The sequence below is a fragment of the Odocoileus virginianus genome, chromosome 15, assembly GCF_023699985.2.
Source record: "Odocoileus virginianus isolate 20LAN1187 ecotype Illinois chromosome 15, Ovbor_1.2, whole genome shotgun sequence".
Taxonomy (NCBI): domain Eukaryota; kingdom Metazoa; phylum Chordata; class Mammalia; order Artiodactyla; family Cervidae; genus Odocoileus; species Odocoileus virginianus.
The window spans coordinates 8,916,266-8,936,164 of NC_069688.1; the positions used below are offsets into that span (position 1 = coordinate 8,916,266).

At 39.5% G+C, this 19,899-nt stretch overlaps 1 protein-coding gene and 1 pseudogene across 9 annotated transcripts in view; one reads left to right on the plus strand and one right to left on the minus strand.

The window, feature by feature from the left end:
- CYRIB (CYFIP related Rac1 interactor B) overlaps positions 1 to 19,899 on the plus strand; it is a 143,997-nt gene that overhangs the window by 85,420 nt on the left and 38,678 nt on the right. For 6 of the 9 annotated variants that reach the window (XM_070477004.1, XM_070477005.1, XM_020875194.2 and 3 more), the window contains one exon: positions 8,264 to 8,303. In XM_070477004.1, the coding sequence (XP_070333105.1) occupies positions 8,264 to 8,303 (40 nt within the window). Of the gene's footprint in view, positions 1 to 8,263; positions 8,304 to 8,514; positions 8,534 to 19,899 lie in introns of all 9 variants that reach the window. The other 3 variants (XM_070477007.1, XM_020875197.2, XM_070477006.1) reach the window with 1 other exon arrangement.
- Positions 16,433 to 17,778, minus strand: LOC110125871 (cyclic AMP-dependent transcription factor ATF-4 pseudogene; annotated as a pseudogene).

Genomic DNA, 19,899 nt, shown 5'->3' on the forward strand with positions numbered 1-19,899 from the left:
TATGCCATTTTTGAGCTGTGTGAAAATCATTATGTAGTCTTCTTAAGACTTCTGATGAGTTCATCGTTTCTGAAATTTCATCCATATCCTTCTTGATGACTATAGCTCCTTTGTACTGCTCTGTAAATTTTCATTGTGTGAAAAAACTACAGTGTATTCATTTTCCTATCATTGAACATGTAGGTTGTTTGCAGTGTTTTGTTACTTTTTTTTCCTTTGTAACAAATAGTGCTTCTCTATACAAGAGTTTCTCTAGGTATATACCTGAGAGTAGGATTGTTCACTTTAACAAGATAATGCCAAATGTTTCCTAAAGTGATTGATAATCACTTAATTATCACCTAAAGTGGTTATCAATTGATAATCCCATATTCTGGGTATCTGAGAGTACCTGTTGATAAACATTTTTGTCAACACTCTTGTTAAAGCTCTTTATTTTTACTAATCACATGGGTGTAAAATGATATTTCATGTGGTTTTAGCTTATAAACATCAAGACTGAGGATTTAACTTTTGTGTTTCTTTTTATTGAAACGCCACTTTATGACTGTGGTCCATTGTTTCATTGATTTATTTGTCTTGTTCTTACTGAGTTTAGCAGTTCTTTACATATTAGATACTGATCCTTTCTCTGTTATATATGTCATCAATAGCTTTCTGTAGCTTAGTGGTTTGTATATTCAGTTCCTTTAAAGTGTCAATAAGAATTTTTTGATGCTAATAGAATAAAATTTATCAGACTTTTCATTTGTGGTTAATACTTCCAATATTTTATCTACATTGCGCTCTCCTTCCCTAACTCGGGGCTTCCCTGCTGGCTCAGGCGGTAAAGCGTCTGCCTGCCTGCGGGAGACCCGGGTTCCATCCCTGGGTCGGGAAGATCCCCTGGAGAAGGAAACGGCAGCCCACTCCAGTATTCTTGCCTGGAGAATTCCATGGACAGGGGAGCCTGGTAGGCTACAGTCCATGGGATCGCACAGAGTTGGACATGACGGAGCGACTTCACTTCACTTCCCTACCTTGGGATTATAAAGAACCACTTTTGTATTTTCTTTTAAAATTTGAGGTTTTTCCTTTCAAATTAAAGTGTTTAATCCCATGAGAATTGATTTATCTGTGGTATAGGATAGGGATTTTTCTTTCTTCATGAACAGTTAGTTCCCCTAGCTCCAGTTATGCCGCCGTCTCCCCCCAGTGAGCTGCACTGCGGTCCCTGAGGATTTGCTTCCTCTTCGTAAAGGCCCGTGTGTGTCCCTGGACTGTGCGTTTAGCTTTTTGACTGCTTCCACTTGCCAGTTTGTGTTAATTCCACTCTGTCTTAATTACTGTTGTTTCATTTTATATCTTGATATCTGATTGAGTAGGTTGTCTTGTTTTGAGTCCTTGAGCATTTTGACTGTTTTTTGATTTTTGCTTTTTTATGTAAAGTTTAGCATGAACGTATTAAGTTTTATAAAAGAATACTTTGGGGATTTGGGTTGGAAATGCATTGAATATTAACGTGGATTTTAGAAAGGATTGACATTTCTTACAGTATTGTCTTCTTATTTATGAACATGTCTTTACATTTTTTTATGGCGTTCTTAATGTTTTATGATTGTTTTCCATGCAGAAATTACAAAACTTTTGTTAGGTTTATTCCTAGTTACTGATTGCTGTTTGCTATTGTGAACTGTGTCTGTGGGGAAAATTCTCTTTTGTTCTTTTTGCTGGAAAATAGAAATGCAGTTGAGATCTTCATGTTGACAAAAATAGTTACCTTGCCAAACTCATGAATTGTTTTTTCCTTAAAAATTTTTTAACCTTTAATCTCTTTCTCTTATAAAGTTGGCTAGGACCTGCATACAGTGTTGAGTAGAAGTATTGATTGTGGACATGTTTGTCTCATTTTGATTCTAAAGGGAATGTTTTAACAGTTCTTCATTAAGGACTATTTATTATAGGCTTCGGTAAGGGTAGATATCTTTTATTCTTTCTATTCTTACTTTGCTAAGGTTTTTTTTTTTTTTTTTTTATTAATTGCAAGTATAGCTTCATGAAAAGCTCTTTCTGCATCTTTGACCTGATCATATGTCAGTCCTTTTTGCTTACATCTGTTAATGTGGTGAAAAACAGTTCTAGGTTTTCTGACCCAGCTTTGCTTTTCTGAGATGAGCCAAATTTTATTTTATTTTTTTTTAACTTTTTAGTTCAGAGTAGGGCTAGGAGTGGAAAGAGGGTTGGTAGTGGGGGGTGATGAAGCAGGGAAGAAGCTGGAAAGGGTGGTCATTTCAGTGCTAATACAATGACTGATTATTTTGGAGCCTGTATATTCTTAGGAGGATGTGTAATTAAATGAATAGATATTTATTTGATCTTTTCCAAAATTGTCCATGGGGAAAATGGTATTTTCTTTATATATAGAGTTGTAATTTTTTAATTTTGCCTGTTATTACCACTCTTATTTATAATTTCTTTGAAGTTTAATCATTGTAAATTTTATGATGAATTTTGAATATATGAAGTAGAGTAAATGAGCCACAGTAAAAATTCCTATCTTTTCTTTGAAACAAACATTTATTTTAAAGAATTTGAGTTTTTGCAATTGCAAAATAGGTTATGTATTTGTTTTACAGAATGTACTTAAGCCTGTAGAATCTTTAGGTTGGCATGATCACAGTACCTGTTGTCCACAAATGCATCTTACAGTATGTTTATTGCTGTGTGTTCCAAAACGTACCTGAGTTTAGGTCTTAGAGAAATCCCATTGTAGAAAGTCCAGTAATCGGGGCTTGGTGATGACAGCAGCCAGGAGATTAGTGAGAAGGTTCTGGACAGCATTCCCAAAGCCTAGTGATCATCTTTATGAAGCTACTGCCTCAGGCTTTCCAGTTACGCTGCTGTGGTTTATTCTTTTATCGTTGTAATTTTACAGAGGATGTTAATGGGAAAGTAACATTGGGTTGCCCAGAAAGTTTGTTCAGGTCTTTCCATACGGTGTTACAGAAAAACTCAAATGAACTTTTTGGCCAACCCAATATTTACTTTACAGAAAGTCACAATTACACAGAGGAGTATTATAACTGTTACTGCTTGGACAGTTTCCTGAAAAATAATTTTCCAACTCATTCCCTGCCTCCCTTTCCCTCTCCTTCTCTTGTGACTCTGGGCAAGCTACTTCACCCTTTAAAGCCTCATCAAGGAAAAGAGGCAAATAATTTTAATCTGATTAGATTGTTAGTCTTCAGTGAAATAAATCATGCACGGTGTGTCTCAAACACAGTAAGTGCGTATGAAATGGCAGCCTAGTAGATCGTTTTTGAAGACAGTGTCTAACTTTAGCATATGCATTTATTATATACGGTGTCTGAACTAGGAGTTCAAAAGTGACAGTGATCCTCTTAAAAATAAGTAAGGCTTTGATAGAAAAATGAGAAAGGACTAGTTTTACAAATGCAGAGTAAAAACAGTCAACGTTATTTAGTAGCTCAATAAAAACACTGTGAAAGAAGGCACCACATTGTATGTGCATGTGCAGAAACACAGAGTAGTGCACACCTTTTACTTTTCAAACAGTGAAGTTCATGTCCAGGAGGCATGGTTCTGACGGCATTATAGATTGAGATGTATCTTTGTAAAGCGTTTTGGCATTAGGTATCAAGACCTCTACATATCATAAAACATTTTAATTTATATCAACAAAGATTTGTGTTGGGTATGGCCAGGGTAATTCTTCAGATTGTCCTCTGCAGAGAGGGGCCACATCTGTATGTCAGGCACAGCACAGAAATGTCACTTTTAGGGTCATGGGTGGGTTTAGGGATCAGGGTCTTCTTGCCACACTGGAGCAGCAGTACCCTGGTGTATAAACACAGCAGCGCTGGAGGCGTGTCTGGACTCAGGTGCTGAGGCTCCACGGCCACACTAGCGCACACAGCAGTGTCTCGTTCTGTAAGAGCTTCAACTCTGCTCTGTCTAGTCTATGTAGGCTGAGAAGGTTGTATCTTAGTTTAGTGTGGAACTACTTCATCACAGTCTATTAAGTTTTCTTTCTTCACTGCCCTGTGATGATTATACATTCCTCCCATGGAATGTTCTTTTTATACCTTATACCTTCTTTTTCTTCTTGCCCAGATTGTATTCATTTTCCAAAAAGTCTACTTCAGCTACCAGAGCTCCATAGCGTCATAAAATCTTTCCTAATACCTGATTTCCAGGCTCTACTCCTAGCTGGAATTCCGTGATTGCTGCAGCACTCTGTGTAGCTATTTCTCATGATACTCATGTTCACCTTAAATATTTTAATTGCTATACTAAGACTAGACATTTTTAGAGTGCACAGTCTTTTTCATCATAGTGTCTCCTATGGAGTGGAGATACACACTTTTAGTGGTATATACATAAACAGACCTTGTGATAAATATTTGGTGTTGGGTTTTTTCTTTTTTAAACATGTATATACAGTTGAGCCGATTCTAATTTCTGATTTCTTCCCCTCACTGTATATCTAACCCAGGGCCAAAAAATTTTAATTTCTGATGAGTAGGATGGATCCATCTCACCTGTTACTCTGTCTCTCAAAAATTTTTATAGACTTGCATGTTTCCTTTTTCTCAAATAGACACAGAATACCTTGTCAAGTTCTCAGATTTAAAACTTATCAGATATTTGTTGGAATTATGTAATAATGCACTTTTTGTAATATAGTCTGATCTGTGAGTATAATCAGTAGGCCCTTTATTTCAAGTGCTCTTTTCTAAGATAGCTTTTTAAATTGCTCTGTGTATATTAAGGGGAACTTAAAAAAATTGAATTCAGTTATGTTTTATCATATACCCAAGTGGAGGAGAACTGCAACCTAGGTGGAAAAGGTTGGACTTTTCCATGGGGTTATTTCAACACCATTTATTAATGCAGTTAGATTTATGTACCATCATTTGAAATACTGCAAAGCTGTAAATGTGGCTGACAATGCTCTGAAGTCATAACTCTTGTATTTTATGTTTTGTTGGAGGCAAAGAAATTTTAACACTTATTGAAGAACCTCTAGGTTTATAGATAAAAGATCCTGGATTGTCTAATTTACATATTGTCTAATATTCACTACTTTTGACCTTTGATTTCAAAGGGTGAAAACAATTACAGGTGTTTTATTATTTCATGATTTACTAAGAATTAAACAGAATCAATAGAGCTTTTCCCCCATAGTGTTATGTAAGTGGCACTGGTTTTTCTTCTGTGGTTTATGCAAGTGGCCAGCCAAGCCACTTGTTTTATTTCTGGGTGGCTGCAATAGGTCTTAGGGAAGGACGTTTTCGTTTGGCAGGAAGAGCAAAACTGTGTTTATTCATTCCATTTGTAGTAGCGTTGATCCACGAGGAGCTTGTGAGAAAAACCAGCGTGGTTAGGCTTTGAACATAAGTAGCTCCCATTCATCTCTTATCTGATCGAGGAAAGTCTAACAACAGATTAAGGATTAATAGTATAGCAGCAGTTAGAAACAGTACAAAGTTCTGAAGCAGAAGAAGTTGCAGACTGATGGTTCATCAACCAAACACAGCCCTCAGACTCTTTATTTTGGCCTACTGAATGTTTTCAAAACTTACTCAGTTACTTCATAACATCTCAAAATGGTTTTATATGAGCACCTAGCAGTGGATCACGTGCATTTTTAGCCTGACATGTTAGTATCTGTGGCAATCTATAGACGAAGCCCCAGTTGGCACTTCCGACACGATCTCAGCATCTCACTTTGCACCACCTGTTCTGGATGCTCTTGAATACAGAAGTAATAGTAGATCTAATACTGTTAATGCAGCTCAACCTTCGACAGTGAGTAGATAGGAGGTAGAATAGAAAGCATAAAGATTTTAGGTAGCGAGAGTTTCAGTTGAAAGGGGATATGTGAGAAAGAGTAATTGCAGAGAAATCCAACGTTTTTAACTGAGCAACTGTAAGGATAGAAGTGTCATCAAATGATGGGGGAGACTGCGGGTAGGTTAGGCATGGGGAGTGAGATGAGGAGTTCAGTTTTGAACATGTTAAGTTTGAGCTATCTGTTAAAACATCCTAGTGGAGATACTGAGTAGGGAATGCTATGAAAGTGCAGAGATGGAGAAGTGTCTGGACTGGATAAATAAATTTGAGCAAGTTTTAGATTTTGCTAAATTTAGACTCAGAGAGTTATGAGATAGGATGAAGTCACAAGGAGAGCGGAGGACTTGCAGCTGAGTCCTGGGACATGTCAGCATTCAGGGATTTCAAAAAGTTCAGCACAGGAGATGAAGAGGGAACATCCAGTGAGGTGGGACAGAAAGGAAAGGAGGTGTGGTGCCCTGAAGGACAAGTGTCTAGACATGTTTTCACCTCTTACAGCAGAGCCCAAGACAGGGACTCTTCAGACAGGTGATTTCTTGGGAGAAGTGTTAATGAGAAACACAAGTTGGAGAACTGGGGCAAGTGACACAGAAAAGGAAAGTCAGTCTAAGGGAGTGTTATTGACCTGGTCACTTGTGTGAGCATTTGGGCTTGATCTTGAAGAAACCCCCTGAGAAGATACGAAGAATACGCCTATTGGTGGGAGGAAAAGGGTGTTTGTCTACCAGACTTCATCTCACCAATGGCCAGTGATTGCCCAGGCTCTTGGTATTAACACCTTCATACTTCCAGGTTTATTATGACTCAGGATGGCCTAAGAGTTCCTGTAGGCGTCTCTTATTGCAAAGCCTCTGAGCAGGAAGTGAGCCCCACCAGTGCAGCAAGCCGCTAAGGGGAGGCGCCTCAGCTGGAGTAAAAATAGAGGCGGGGCAGGAGGGTGTCCTGTGCAGCCCACCATTAAGTGCTTGCCATTTAGTTCCACCTACTACTAAGCTATCAAGATGGTGGCTGACCAGTTTCTACATTAGACTTATGACAGAAGGCTTAGTGGAATGATGTTCATTAGTTCAGTCAGCTACTAAGTTTGGATTGTCCTCACCTTCAGCCAGCACCCTTCAACAGGCTGCGGCATTTTCCTGGTGGAGTGACCCGGACTTTCCTCCCCAAGGGATCAGCGCCTGCGGCTGCTTTATGCTTTCTGGGCTGTGTTGCGATAGTTGTCCATTTGCGGTTGTCAGTGGGCATGGCAGCCTCAGTCCCATCCCCTGGGTTCTCTGTACACTGTCTCTTGTGTAGGAGCTGCCACGAGTCCTCATGGTTAGGGGTCAGTTTACAGGACCCTCTCCCATTATTCTCCTGTTGGTTATTGCTTCAGAATTCTTCTTGCATCTCCTGACAGAAGGGCTTTCCCTTCTCCCCTAGAATCAGAACTTTTAATTCAGTGGACCCTAAGATTGCCAATCTACTGTTCATCTTTTGGTTCCTATATATGTATAATTTTCCTTCTTTCTTTCCTTTTTTTTTTTTTTTACTCTGTCAGAGATAGCACCACATTTCTACCTGGGGAAGAGTGTGTCAGATCATGTACCACTGGGAAAACTCTGCCCGATTCCCTCAAGGTGCTACCAGTTTTTTATACATAGGAAGTTTTGTTATATTTGTTAATCTTGGGCTTTTGGGTTGTACCAGATAAATAGGGAAAGAAATCTTCTCATAAAAGTGATTAGTTACATTAGTCAAATGTTTCCCCTCATTCTATGTGAATTCAGCTAGTCATATGGCTATCGTTGTTCTTAGTTGCAAAGTTAAATTCATTCTGAAAACTTTATTTCACCTAAAATTATTTAATAAGGCTTTGAAATAGTGAAACCAGTCCTTGAGAGGACTTTGTGGTTCAGTGAGTTTAGCCAGATGTGCCTCTGTCATTATTGTCATGGAATATAAGGATCTTAGTACTTGTAGTAAAACTGATTTTCTAATACATTGAAGCTGAACTTAAACTGTGATAAGAATTTAACATGCCTCTTTTGATAATTTTACAAGAATAAGGAGGAATTGCTAGTTTTTTCTCTTATCATCTATTTATTTTTTTTCTCTTGCTACCTCCTGCTTCATAAGCTATGATGAGAACTGAGTACTTGGTACACCTGTTTGTCTTTGAATATCTTGATGGTGACAACTAGGGTATATCACTTACTGATATTTCTCAGGGCTTAAGATAACGCCTTAGTAAGTCCTCCATAAATAGTTGTTGAGTTAACCCAAGAGGGGAAGGATATGGCTTATACATGTGATATATGATAGAATTGATGAACTTTGTGGTTAAAGTTAGTTTTAATAAAATTAAACTTTGCTTTAAATTATAATAATGTTTCAGACTGTCTTCATTTTTCCTTTCTTTAAACAGACAGGAGGGACACGAGCAGAATCACCAGCACTGGCTGAAGGTAAATATGTCTTTGGGGGAAATGATTATTCAGATCCATGTGAAAAGTTACGGTTTAAGTGAAAAATGATGTCTGCTAAACGTAACTTAAGGAAAATGTTCTGTGCATATTATTGAACTGCTAAAAATGTCTCTAGGAAATACCCGATATTGTTTAGTTTCTGGCTTAGAATGGGAAGTAATGTAGATTAATTGAAACTTTTTTTTTACAGCTTCCTTTCAATAGGAGAGGTATGTGTTTTTCCTTGAATTCTTTTCTAAGTCATTTTAGCTATCACCAGTATAGTTGAGCAGGAAAAGTCTAAGCCATAGTTCTAGTAGTTAGAAATAAAATGTGTGGGTATATTTTGAAGCTAGCTAGAAGGAAAGACGTTTTTACATACTTTCGTAATATAAGAATTCTACCTATAATGGATTTTGGTCCTTTTATAAAATCATAAAAGTAAAGAATGCAACAGCAACAGTAAATAGTCACTGTTAAAGGGTCCTGAGCACCTAACCATTTACAATCCTGTGATTGTTTTAATTATAACAAGTTAATAGGTATTTGAAAATTAATTTTTCTATAGATATACTTTGTCTTGTCTAAGTGAAAATAATCAGCTTTAAGTCCCTTTCTTTTTTTCTAATCATAAGCAAGTATTTATATTTTAAAACTCACCTGTCATTTTATTATAATGGATATGATTATGACAGTTATGGTCATTCTTTGGAATTGCAATCACCTCACCCACACTCTCTGTTATAGGGCAGGGGTTACCACCCTTTTATTTTGTTGTTGTTTCATGAATTCTAATAATGATCCATGATTTTATGAAGTAAAATGCATAGAATTAAAAAAGAAACCCGTTACTATTGAAATACAGTTAACAAATACTAAAAATAAAAATTTTGATCATTATATATGCTTCGCACAGTAGAGAATAAGCTTTAGTGACAATTTAGTTAAGTACTGTAATTTTAAATAATGATAAAAAATAAATAATGATGAATTTGTAGTAATTGTAATATGAAAATATCTGTGATTTTTATCAATGACACATTCAATAGATATTTCTAATCCTACTGTGGCTTGTTGCCTATAATCCTAATTGAAGGAATTGCTAAATTTCACATAAAGGTTAGTAAGAAGTTTCCCATTCAGGTTCACAGATCACCGAATTCTCTCTCTGAACCTCAGATAAAGAACTCCTATTAGTGAAAAATCCATTAGACCTTTCTTTCTCCATCATGTTTGAGTAAGTGTAAAGTTTTTTATGTCTGTATAACTAATCTTAAATAAGTAGAGTTACACATCCATTCCTTAGGAAATATCCTAACAGAAATAGCTTTGAAAAAACTTCTAGTTGCTAATCAGTAATCACAGAAATAGCAACATAGTCTGTAGAAAAGGGAGTAGAAGAGGGTTATACCTTGGAGAGACCCTGCCTTCAGAGAACTCACATTCTAGTTCAAGGAATATGAAATAAACATGTAAAAAATAACATTACCAGTTTAAGATACTGAAAGTTTAACACAAGAAATGTCATAATTGTCATAGGGAGGATGCAAATAGTAAGTGCTCTGATGTTTGTGTTACCGAAGCACAAAAAAAGGTCAAGACTTGTAAAATGTCACCAAGTGTCTGCCAGTTGCTTGTTTTGAATAGAACATTTGTGGGGTTTTTGTTTTGGGTTTTTTTTTTTTTTTTTGGTTGTGGTCCTTTGATTCTTTCTATCATTGTAATCTGACTCTGATACCATATTTTAAAGATGTTCTTAAAAGCCGCGCTGTCAAGCAGCACAGGGATTGTTTGGTTAGTATGGTTCCAGGAGGCCCGTGAGAACTGGGACCAAGGAGGAGAAATTAGCAAGTTTCAGCTTCATGCAAGTTTTGTGTGGTGGTTGAGGATGGGCTTCATGTCAGATTAAGTGTGTGTCATTTGATTATTGCCTGAAGTTTCTAAAAAGTTTTAAAAAATTGACTCAAGTCTAGAAAGGTGTCATTTGAAAACAGAATGACTTCCTCTTTGGATGTACTCATGCAGAGTAAAGTATTTAAGTGAGACTCGATCACAGCTTGGCATAAATAATAGATGTTGTAGAATACATTCTTACTAAGGTTAGATGGTCAAGCTTGAGTCTTCCATTTTAATGCATGTCTTAGTTTGGTCTGCTTTAACGAAGGACCACCAATTAGGTGGTTCATAAACAACAGAAATTTATTTCTCACTGCTTTGGAAGCTCAAAATCAGTCCAAGGCCAGTGTGGATGGTCCCTTCCTGGTCTAAGATTTTCTTATTCATTGATGATTGGATATTAAGCCTTTCTGTCTGGTATCTTTCACTCCTCATGGTGACTGTTAATGTTACGGAGAAACCACAGGGATGTCCCTGGCGGTCCAGTAGTTAGGAAGAGTGCTTCAAGTGCAGGGGGCAAAAATTTGATCCCTGGTGGGGGAATTAAGATCTGAATTTGCTACATGGTACAGCCAAAAAAAAAGAAGAAGAAACCACAGTCCATCAAAAAAAAAAAGGAATTCTTGCTTCAGAGAATACCTTTTAATTCAAATTATGAGGGAAAGTGGACAAATTTTTTTTTTAGTTAAAAAAAATTTTTTTTTAGCCGTGCTTTCAAGACCTTAGTTCTCCAACCAGGAGTCGAACCTGTGCACCCTGCAGTGAAAGCGTGGAGTCTTAACCACTGGACCACCAGAGAAGTCACTGAAGGGCAGCTTTTAAGAGCCTGTTAGCCATCACAGTCATGATGTACTAACTAGGGGTTCTGACTTGTGCATATCAAATACTGGCACATTTCTTTGAGCTTGGAGGTCTCCTGCTTTCCCCCTTCCTTCCTGCTCTGACATCTCTGAGGGAAAAGAATGATGGTGGGTTCTTATTTCCTCCTTTTCACCACCTTGAGACCTCCTTACCTGGGAGTGAGGCCCAAGTTCCTTGAGAATGAGGCAGAATGTGTATATGTAGTGGACGAAAACGTCTCTGTAGCCCTTACCCTCCCCGCCAAGATATGTTAAAAGGCGATTTTTCTGAGGATGAATGTTAGGTTTTAGGATCAAGATTTTAAGAATTTTGGCTCTCACTGCTGTAATGCAAAATAACATGAGAAATACCAATGCATATTTGTTCAGAGGTGATAAAGAGTGTTGTGGGAAGATAACATTGCTGTCTAGACCAGCTTTAACGTGTTAGCAGTAAACCTTTGCCTGTTAGCCTTGTCCTTAATTAAGTTTCTCAGCTTCTGTGGCGGAGAAGGCAATGGCACCCCACTCCAGTACTCTTGTCTGGAAAATCCCATGGAAGGAGGAGCCTGGTAGGCTGCAGTCCATGGGGTCGTGAAGAGTCGGACACGACTGAGCGACTTCACTTTCACTTTTCACTTTCATGCATTGGAGAAGGAAATAGGAACCCAATCCAGTGTTCTTGCCTAGAGAATCTTAGGGACGGGGAAGCCTGGTGGGCTGCGGTCTATGGGGCCGCACAGAGTCAGACACCACTGAAGCGACTTAGCAGCAACAGCAGCTTTTGTGGAACTTATAGTTTAATTATTCCTTTGTAGGTAGCACATTCCATAAGCTTACCGCCTACTTTGTAAAGTTGCAGTTTGTTTCATTTGACCTAAAGCTGCACCTTTTACAGATGCCCTTGGTTTAGATACGTTCTTCTTTGATGAACAAGCTTTTTTCACTTGAATTTTAATTCATTCATTAATTCAACTAATGTTTATTGAGTAGTGACTATATAATAGAATGTCTGCTGGAGGCTTGAGTTTATTTAGGAATTTAAAAGCTTAAAAAGAATCCCATGAATCTACCAGCCATTGAGGGACTAGAGTATTCCCTAAACCTTTGAAGTTTCCCATTCCTGTGGCCCTGTGCCTTCCTAGGGATAACCAGTATCCTAGATTCCATTGCCTTTTAATGTATGTATTTTTATCACATACAGGTATTGATATATGTAATTTTTTCCTGATTTCAAAATAGTGGTAGGTTTTAAGAAAGTGAATTCAGAATACTGCTTTTGTTCAGTGGTCATAGTTTTTAAAGAAAAACCTTCATAATAAATCCTTATAAAACAGGTGATTTTGAATTTCAGAATTTTTTTTTCATGTTTCCATCATACACCATCTTATACACTGAGTCACTTACTTAGAACTTTGTACTCGCCCTTGTCATATCCTGTGTCTGTCCCTGAATGCAGCACACTCGAGCAGGAAGCATTTCTTTGCTTTCTTCTAAATTTGCAACTCAGGCAGCTAATTTGCCTAGTGGCTTAATTTTTAATGGCTGTGTGTATGGAAGAGTACCCGTAATCTCTGAATCAAATTCAAAGATGCCAGGACAATCTGATGTAATATTATTTTATCATGGTTCCCTTTCATTTAAGGAGCAATATTGGTCTCCTAATTTATTGTACTTATTGCACATAACCAGGCATCCTAGTGAGTCTTTTACTTAAAATAGCTTAACTAAGCTTATTCATTTTTAAATACTAAATTTAAGTGTATCCACTAGATGTCAGCATTAGGAAAGGTGTATCGTACTATGTGTAGAATCACACAGAAGAAATGTGAGAGGTTCAGTCTGAGTAGTAAACTGACCTGTGTAAAGTCACATATTTTGTGATAGAATCAGAACTAGACATCAAAATCCCCCAATTTTCATTCCGTTCTTTATGTCACATAAACAAAGTTATTGGCCTTTTGTTTAAGGCCAATAACTTAACTCCCTGTAATCGCTAGACTAATAAAATATATTGATCTTGACATGTGCTTGTGAGATTTTAGTACTACTATAATGATACTGTAGCTGGGCACCCAGAAACACCTAGATCCTGCTTCTTGCTCTTTATATTTTTCAGAGTAAGGAGAATCAAAGTGTTACCTTATTAGGAGCTACACTAGTACCTGGTGATGCTAGATTAGAAGTATTGGTAAGGTTAAGAATTAAGTTATTCTCTTTGAGTTCCTCTGTATAAGTCAGATTTCAACCAGGAAGGCAGAAATCTTGCTAAGTATTTTAAAACAGGAAATTTAATATATGGATTTATTTACACAAGTGTTGGAAGCCCAAGCAAAATGATGCTGGGGTCTGTGTTTTTACGTACAACACTTCTGTCACCAATTCTGGGCTGTTTTCCAACACCACCTCTGACACCAAATGTGTGGAGTTTCTCCCTCACACCAGCCAGTTCCCCAACTCTCCAGGCACCATCTAGGTGTCCTGCACTCTATTTTGATTCTGACATTAACTGTGTGAAGTGAGTATACACCTCACAGGTTAAGGGCTCCATCCCTGGAGACTGTCCCCACTCCAGATGTCAGGCGCAAGTCCTTGGCCTCCTCTGCCTCTCACTGCCCCCCATGAATCAAGGCTTCCCACAACCCCATCCTCACATTTAGTGACCTGCTTTGATCAGTGACTCATAGAACTCAGGGGAACACTTGTTTCAGCTTATTATAAAGGATTTTATAAAGGATACAAATGAACCACAGATGAAGAGGTGTATAAGGTGAGAGGTCTGATAGTATCCTGAGCACGGACATTTCTGTCCCCGTGGAGTTGGGCTGTGCCTCTCTTCCAGTGGGTAACTGCATTTACCAGCCTGGAAGCTTCATTATGCAAGCCTGACTGATGATAAGTCATTGGTTGTTGATCAAACTCAATTCTTTTTTTACAATTAAAAAATGTTTAATGCCACCCATGACTGTTCCTTTACAGAGAATAGAGAATATATTCATTGCAAAGAATAAAATTCCTTAACCTAACATCCAAGGCTCTCTCTGATTCAACATCAACCCGGACTTCAGTAGAGTGGAGTGGCTAAGGGCGCTTGGAGGTGGGCCGCCCCAGCCTGAATGTTAAGAGGTCAGGAGATAGGGCTGAAAGTTGCAGCTCTCTGGTCATGCCTTGGTCTTCGTGGCAACAAGTCCCCATCTTGAAGCTAACTAGAGGCTTGCCAAGAGTCAGCTACAAAAACAAAAGAGGCTCCTGCCACCCTGGAAATTCAAGGGATTTAGGAGCTCTGTGTAAGGAACTGGTGATAAAGACCAAGTTACATATGTGTTATATCACACAAGATAACTTAGATATTAATGGTACCCACAGGAAGTAGCCATCACTTCTAAAGCAAAAGGCAAGAGGTGGATTAGGAAGAATTTAGATGCTTGGAGGAGGAAGACTGGATGCTTAGACCTCTGAAGGGGGCGGCCAGGCCTTTCCCTGCTTCCAGGAGTGCCACAGAAACGAGAATTTGGAACCACAGCTGCCTTTTGCTCACAGGAAATGCTAACAGAACTTGAAAAACAGAAAGAAGGACCTTCTTTCTTCCCACCTTCCAGTTTTTTTTTCATGGCTCCCCCAGACAGAATATACTGAGCATTCAGCTGACAGTTAGTCTAGGACATGAACTTTACAGCTTCCTTGTCCCAACATCACAAAGCAGATTAGAGAAAGATCGGCGTGGGGAGTGAGAAATAGGTGAGTAACCATCACGGTCCACCTCTGACTCTCAGCACTCGCTTATCCATGTTGAATTAAGGACAACAGTAACAGCAGTTTCATGCTTCCTCTCCGAATGTTTGTTCTTGGATAGCTCATGCTCTAAGGGTTCAGGTGGGAGGGGGAAAGTTTCTATGAATCTAGAATCACAGAGAGAAGGAGGAGTCTCCTTATTTTCTAAGTCTAGTGGAACCAGACATGGGGAGAGACTTGCAGTCCTGGGAGCTAAGGTTTTGCTTAAGCACGTTTACCACAAAAAAGATCAGAAAACAGCAAGGTCAGGAGCAGAAGGGAAACATCGGTTGTACCATGTGACGAGCAGGTATTTGTCGCTGTCATTGTCATTGTGTAAGAATGATTCTGTTGAGCAGCTTCTCTTGTTGGGAAGAAGGTGGGGAGGAAAGGGGAGAAGTAGGAGCAGGAAGGTGAGTGTGTGATGTACATTTGCAGTACCGTCAGGAGAGCAGACAGTGTAATGTCATGTTAATTATTGCAGATGTTTTATTGGCAGACTTGCTTGAGTTGGTTATTTCTCTCCATAATACTGTTGCTCGGAGAAGGCAGTGGCAACTCACTCCACTACTCTTGCCTGGAAAATCCCATGGACGGAGGAGCCTGGTGGACTGCAGTCGAGGGGGTTGCTAGGGGTCGGGCATGACTGGGCGGCTTCACTTTCACTTTTCACTTTCATGCATTGGAGAAGGAAATGGCAACCCACTCCAGTGTTCTTGCCTGGAGAATCCCAGGGACAGGGAAGCCTGGTGGGCTGCCGTCCCTGGGGTCGCAGAGTTGGACACGACTGAAGCGACTTAGCAGCAGCAGCAGCATACTGTTGCTCACCTATTGGGAGTTTTCAGCTTCTTACATAAAACTAGTGTGTTTAATACCATTAACTGCTGTGTTCCTACTGTGAATTGCAGCTATATCAGAAGCTAAGAAAGAATTGTGATTATACCTATCCTTTAAACTACTGTGCACCTAACTGATCCTTTAAAGAAATATCATTGGACTCACCTGTCTACAGTCATTAAGTTAATTCATTAGATATTTAGTGAATATGAACCCTGCCCTGTATCAAATATTTCCTTTGGCTTTCCTCATAGCTCAGTTGGTAAATCATCTGTCTGCAATGCAGGAGACCTGGGCTTGATTCCTGGGTTGGGAGGATCCCCTGGAGAAGGAAATGGCAACCCACTCCAGTATTCTTGCCTGGAGAATCCCATGGACAGAGGAGCCCGGCAGGCTACAGTCCACAGGATCGCAAGAGTTGGACACAACTTACTGACTAAACCACCACCATGGTGAATATACATTTGGCAAATAATTAATATTCAGCTATGGGCAAAACTGAATATCTTTATTGGGAAGATCCCCTAGAGAAGGAGTGGTTACCCACTCCAGTGTTCTTGCCTGGAGAATTCCATGGATAGAGGAGCCTGGCGAGCTGTAGTCCATGGTGTTGCAAAGAGTCGGACATGATTGAGCGACTGACACTTTCACTTTTCACTATTCACCTAAGGCCAAAGCTGAAAATCAGTGTAGAATAAATTTCTGAGATAGATGAATAAACCTGAAAATTTATCAAAATTATTATGTTATTAATTGTAATAGATTTAAAAGTTTGACCTATTGAAATTTTTTTTTTTACTTTCACTACAAAATAATTTATTAAAACACAGCTTCAGCCTCCTATATACAAGCGCACATACTCCTGACTACCCTAACTAGGGGACCCTTTTCTTCTCCCTTGCCTTGCGAACCTCTTCTGTCAGATCTTTAAGATACTGGATCTCCTTGGCCAAGGAATCTGCCTTCTCTTTCAGAGCCTCATTCTTCCTTTCTAGCTCTTTACATTCACCAGTGAGAGCCTCCTGTTCTGCCCTCTTCTTCTGGCGGTACCTAGTGGCTGCTGTCTTGTTCTACTCCATTTTCTGCAGCTTCTTGTCTAGCTTCTCACCCTTTACTTTTGCTGCTACCATCTTCTCTCCAGGAGGGTCGTAGGGTTTGTGGCGGGAAGAGCCACCGAGGGCACCTGGAGATAGCAGGCTCTTATTTGGAGAGCCCCTGGAGGTGGAGGGGCTATGCTGGGGAGAGCCCAGTGAGGAGTCAGGGCTCATACAGATGCCACTATCATTATCTGAGGGGGCATCCTCCTCCTTTATGCTCTGAGGGATCACAGTACTGCAAGTGGTGGAGTCTGGCTTGCTATCTCCTTCAGAGATAACCACTTCACTGCATAGCTCTGAACTAAAGGAATGATCTGGAGTGGAAGACAGGGCCCTGGGGAAGGGAGAAGAGGTTGCAAGAAAGTGAAGGGGGCACCCTGGTCAATTGTTGGTAAACTTTCTGGAAGATGGCCAATTGGGTTCACTATCTGGGGGGGCTCCTTGTTAGTCTCCTGGAGTAGGGGATCAAAGAGATCACACGTGTCATCCAACGTGGCCAAGAGCTCATCTGGCATGGTTTCCAGGTCATCCATTACTCAACAGGGTATCATTAAAATCAAACTCCTTCAAATCCATTTTCTCCACCATCCAATCTGTCCCGGAGAAAGCATCCTCCTTGCTGTTGTCTGAGAAACTGACCAACCCATCCACAGCCAGCCATTCGGAGGAGCCTGCCTTAGCCTTGTCGCAGGAGAACCCATGAGGTTTGAAGTGCTTGGCCACCTCCAGGTAGTCATCTAGGAGACCTAAGCTCTCTTCAGCCCCCAAACCCAACGGGTCGAAGGGGGACACGAAGTCCCTCACGAACACCTCGCTGCTCAGGAAGCTCATCTCGGCCATGTTGTGAGCTTTTGGTGCTTAATTCGAGGAATGTGCTTAATTCGAAGGTGTCTTTGTCGATTATAGCAAGGCTGCTGCTGAATGCCGTGAAAAGCCTGGATAGCAATTAGAAACCGAGTCCCATTAGAAATCAGCTGGTCCGAGAACTTCATCTTCTCACCCATTAGGCAGGATGGCCAAATCAGAACTCCACTCCGTGTTGAAAATAGGGACCACGTGGCCCCAAGGCCATGGTGTCACCCTTACATTAGGCTGCACAAGATCTATTGAAAATTTTTTATTGTTGTACTATTGCCAGCTGCTAGCTTACTCCTGGAGTCACTTCTGCTGTTCATTTGCAATATTGAATTGGCATTAGCTTTCAAATGGTTGGTGATGTTGCAGTCTAGAAGCAGGTCTACAAACAGAACTTTGTGCACTGTTTGAAGAAGATGGTGCCTGAAATTATTTCAGAAGCAAACATGCCAAGTGAGATTGTTGATATCACTTGAATTATTTTCAAGTTTCTACTGTTTTAGCCTGTACTTGCTGCTTTGTGTAATCCCTTGAGAAATGTTTATCCTTAAACCTTAGACCTAGAAATATTGCACTGCAGTTATGTAACAGCTTTCAAGATAGCAAAGCCCTATGAGTTTCTACCTGCCTTTCTCTTTTTCATTCACCAGATTGCAGCATTTTCTGTGTAGTAGATTGATGGGAAGGCTTTTTTCAGTGTGTGTCAGTTCTGTAATTAGTCTGTTAGAGCACGTGAATTTGGTTATTTCTTCAACAGGCTCCAGCAGGTGGAAGTTATTAGTAATTTTTTTTTTTGCTGAAGGTGTTAATTATCTTCAGAGTACAATATTGATACTTCTTACAGTAAGGCAGACTTTTAAACATGTGATAACTACTTGGTGGAATATAGTCACAAAGCAATTCTGGACTCTTGTGTCTCTGGTAGTTTGTCTTCAGAAGGAGAATTATTAAAGGAATTTTTTATTTTTTTGCTTGTACAAGCTACAGTTTGTTACGTTACATTGTGTAATAGTTTCTGAATACACAACTGAAGAGTGTGAACAAAATGTAAGCTTGTGACTCTTTAGTCATTCCTGGCCTTCATCATGTATGTACCATTGTCAGTGAACATGGTGTCATATTTTTCATTATTGATTTTCCATCCAGTTACTACTGCTTCAGAGTCATCGTACAGGTTATATGAGAATCAGAAATGTCTTGGTAGACAAGTAAAGACTATGCTTAGCTGAGTTCCATACCCACCATTTTGTTGATTTTAAAGATTTTCAGAGGTCTGAATAGCTGTAAGATCGAGAAATAGCATATTTAATATTAAGTAAAATTTTATATGTAACAATATATTTCAGGAACATTGTATGATAATATGTAACCCTAGGCAAAAGAAGACCTTTTTGCCTAGAATTCAGAGCTTGGGTAAATAGAAGAAATTAGTCTAACACTAAAAATGGTCATCTCTTGTTGGGGTCCTTTAATGGACCGGAACCTGGTGGTACGGAGTCAACGATCAGAAAGTAAAAGAGAGAAGGAGGCTGATATCCCTTGGTTTACACAAAGGACCAATATTGTCCTTGACACAGGGCTTGCATCACTCACCAAGGTACCAGGCACCCTCTTGGGTGGGTCTTACAAGCCCGGGCAGAAAAGTGAGCACGACGGGTCTCCACGCTCCAGAAAGTCAGCCAGAAAAGATAGAGAGACAAAAAAGACCCGGGGACCTAAGCTCTGATGAAGCAAAGGTGCTTTAATGATTTTCCTATGAGTATGTATAGGCTGTGGTACAAGAAACTTCTTTCGGGAATGATAGAGTTCAGCAAAGCAAACAAACTGCAACGATTACCAAGGGAACAAGGAGTAATGCTAGTCACAAGGTCAGGACACAATCCATATCTCAAAAAACGGGAAGGGGACTAAGCAGTTTTGTCCCAAAGAGAATGTTTACTAAAGGAGACCCAAGTTTGCCTCACACAATGACCTCAGTCCCTGGGAACAGTGTGCTGTTCCGCTTGAAGAGGGACAAAGGACTCATGAGAGACGGCACGTAGGAATCCTCCCGTCAAACATTCCCCGACAATCTCTAGTGATCATTTTGACAAATTTTTCTCACATTTACGCATTTTTAGTCATAAAAGAAATGGGATGATATTAAAGCAGTCTTGTGAAATCGATTGTTTTTGTCATAAAGAATGAACTATTTTTTCAGTATCTCCTTTTTCTCTTAATAGTTTATATTTCTTTGTGTTCTTTATTATTTATTGAGTTGAAGATGATAATGGATATTGGCTTGATTTTGGAGTTTGTCCT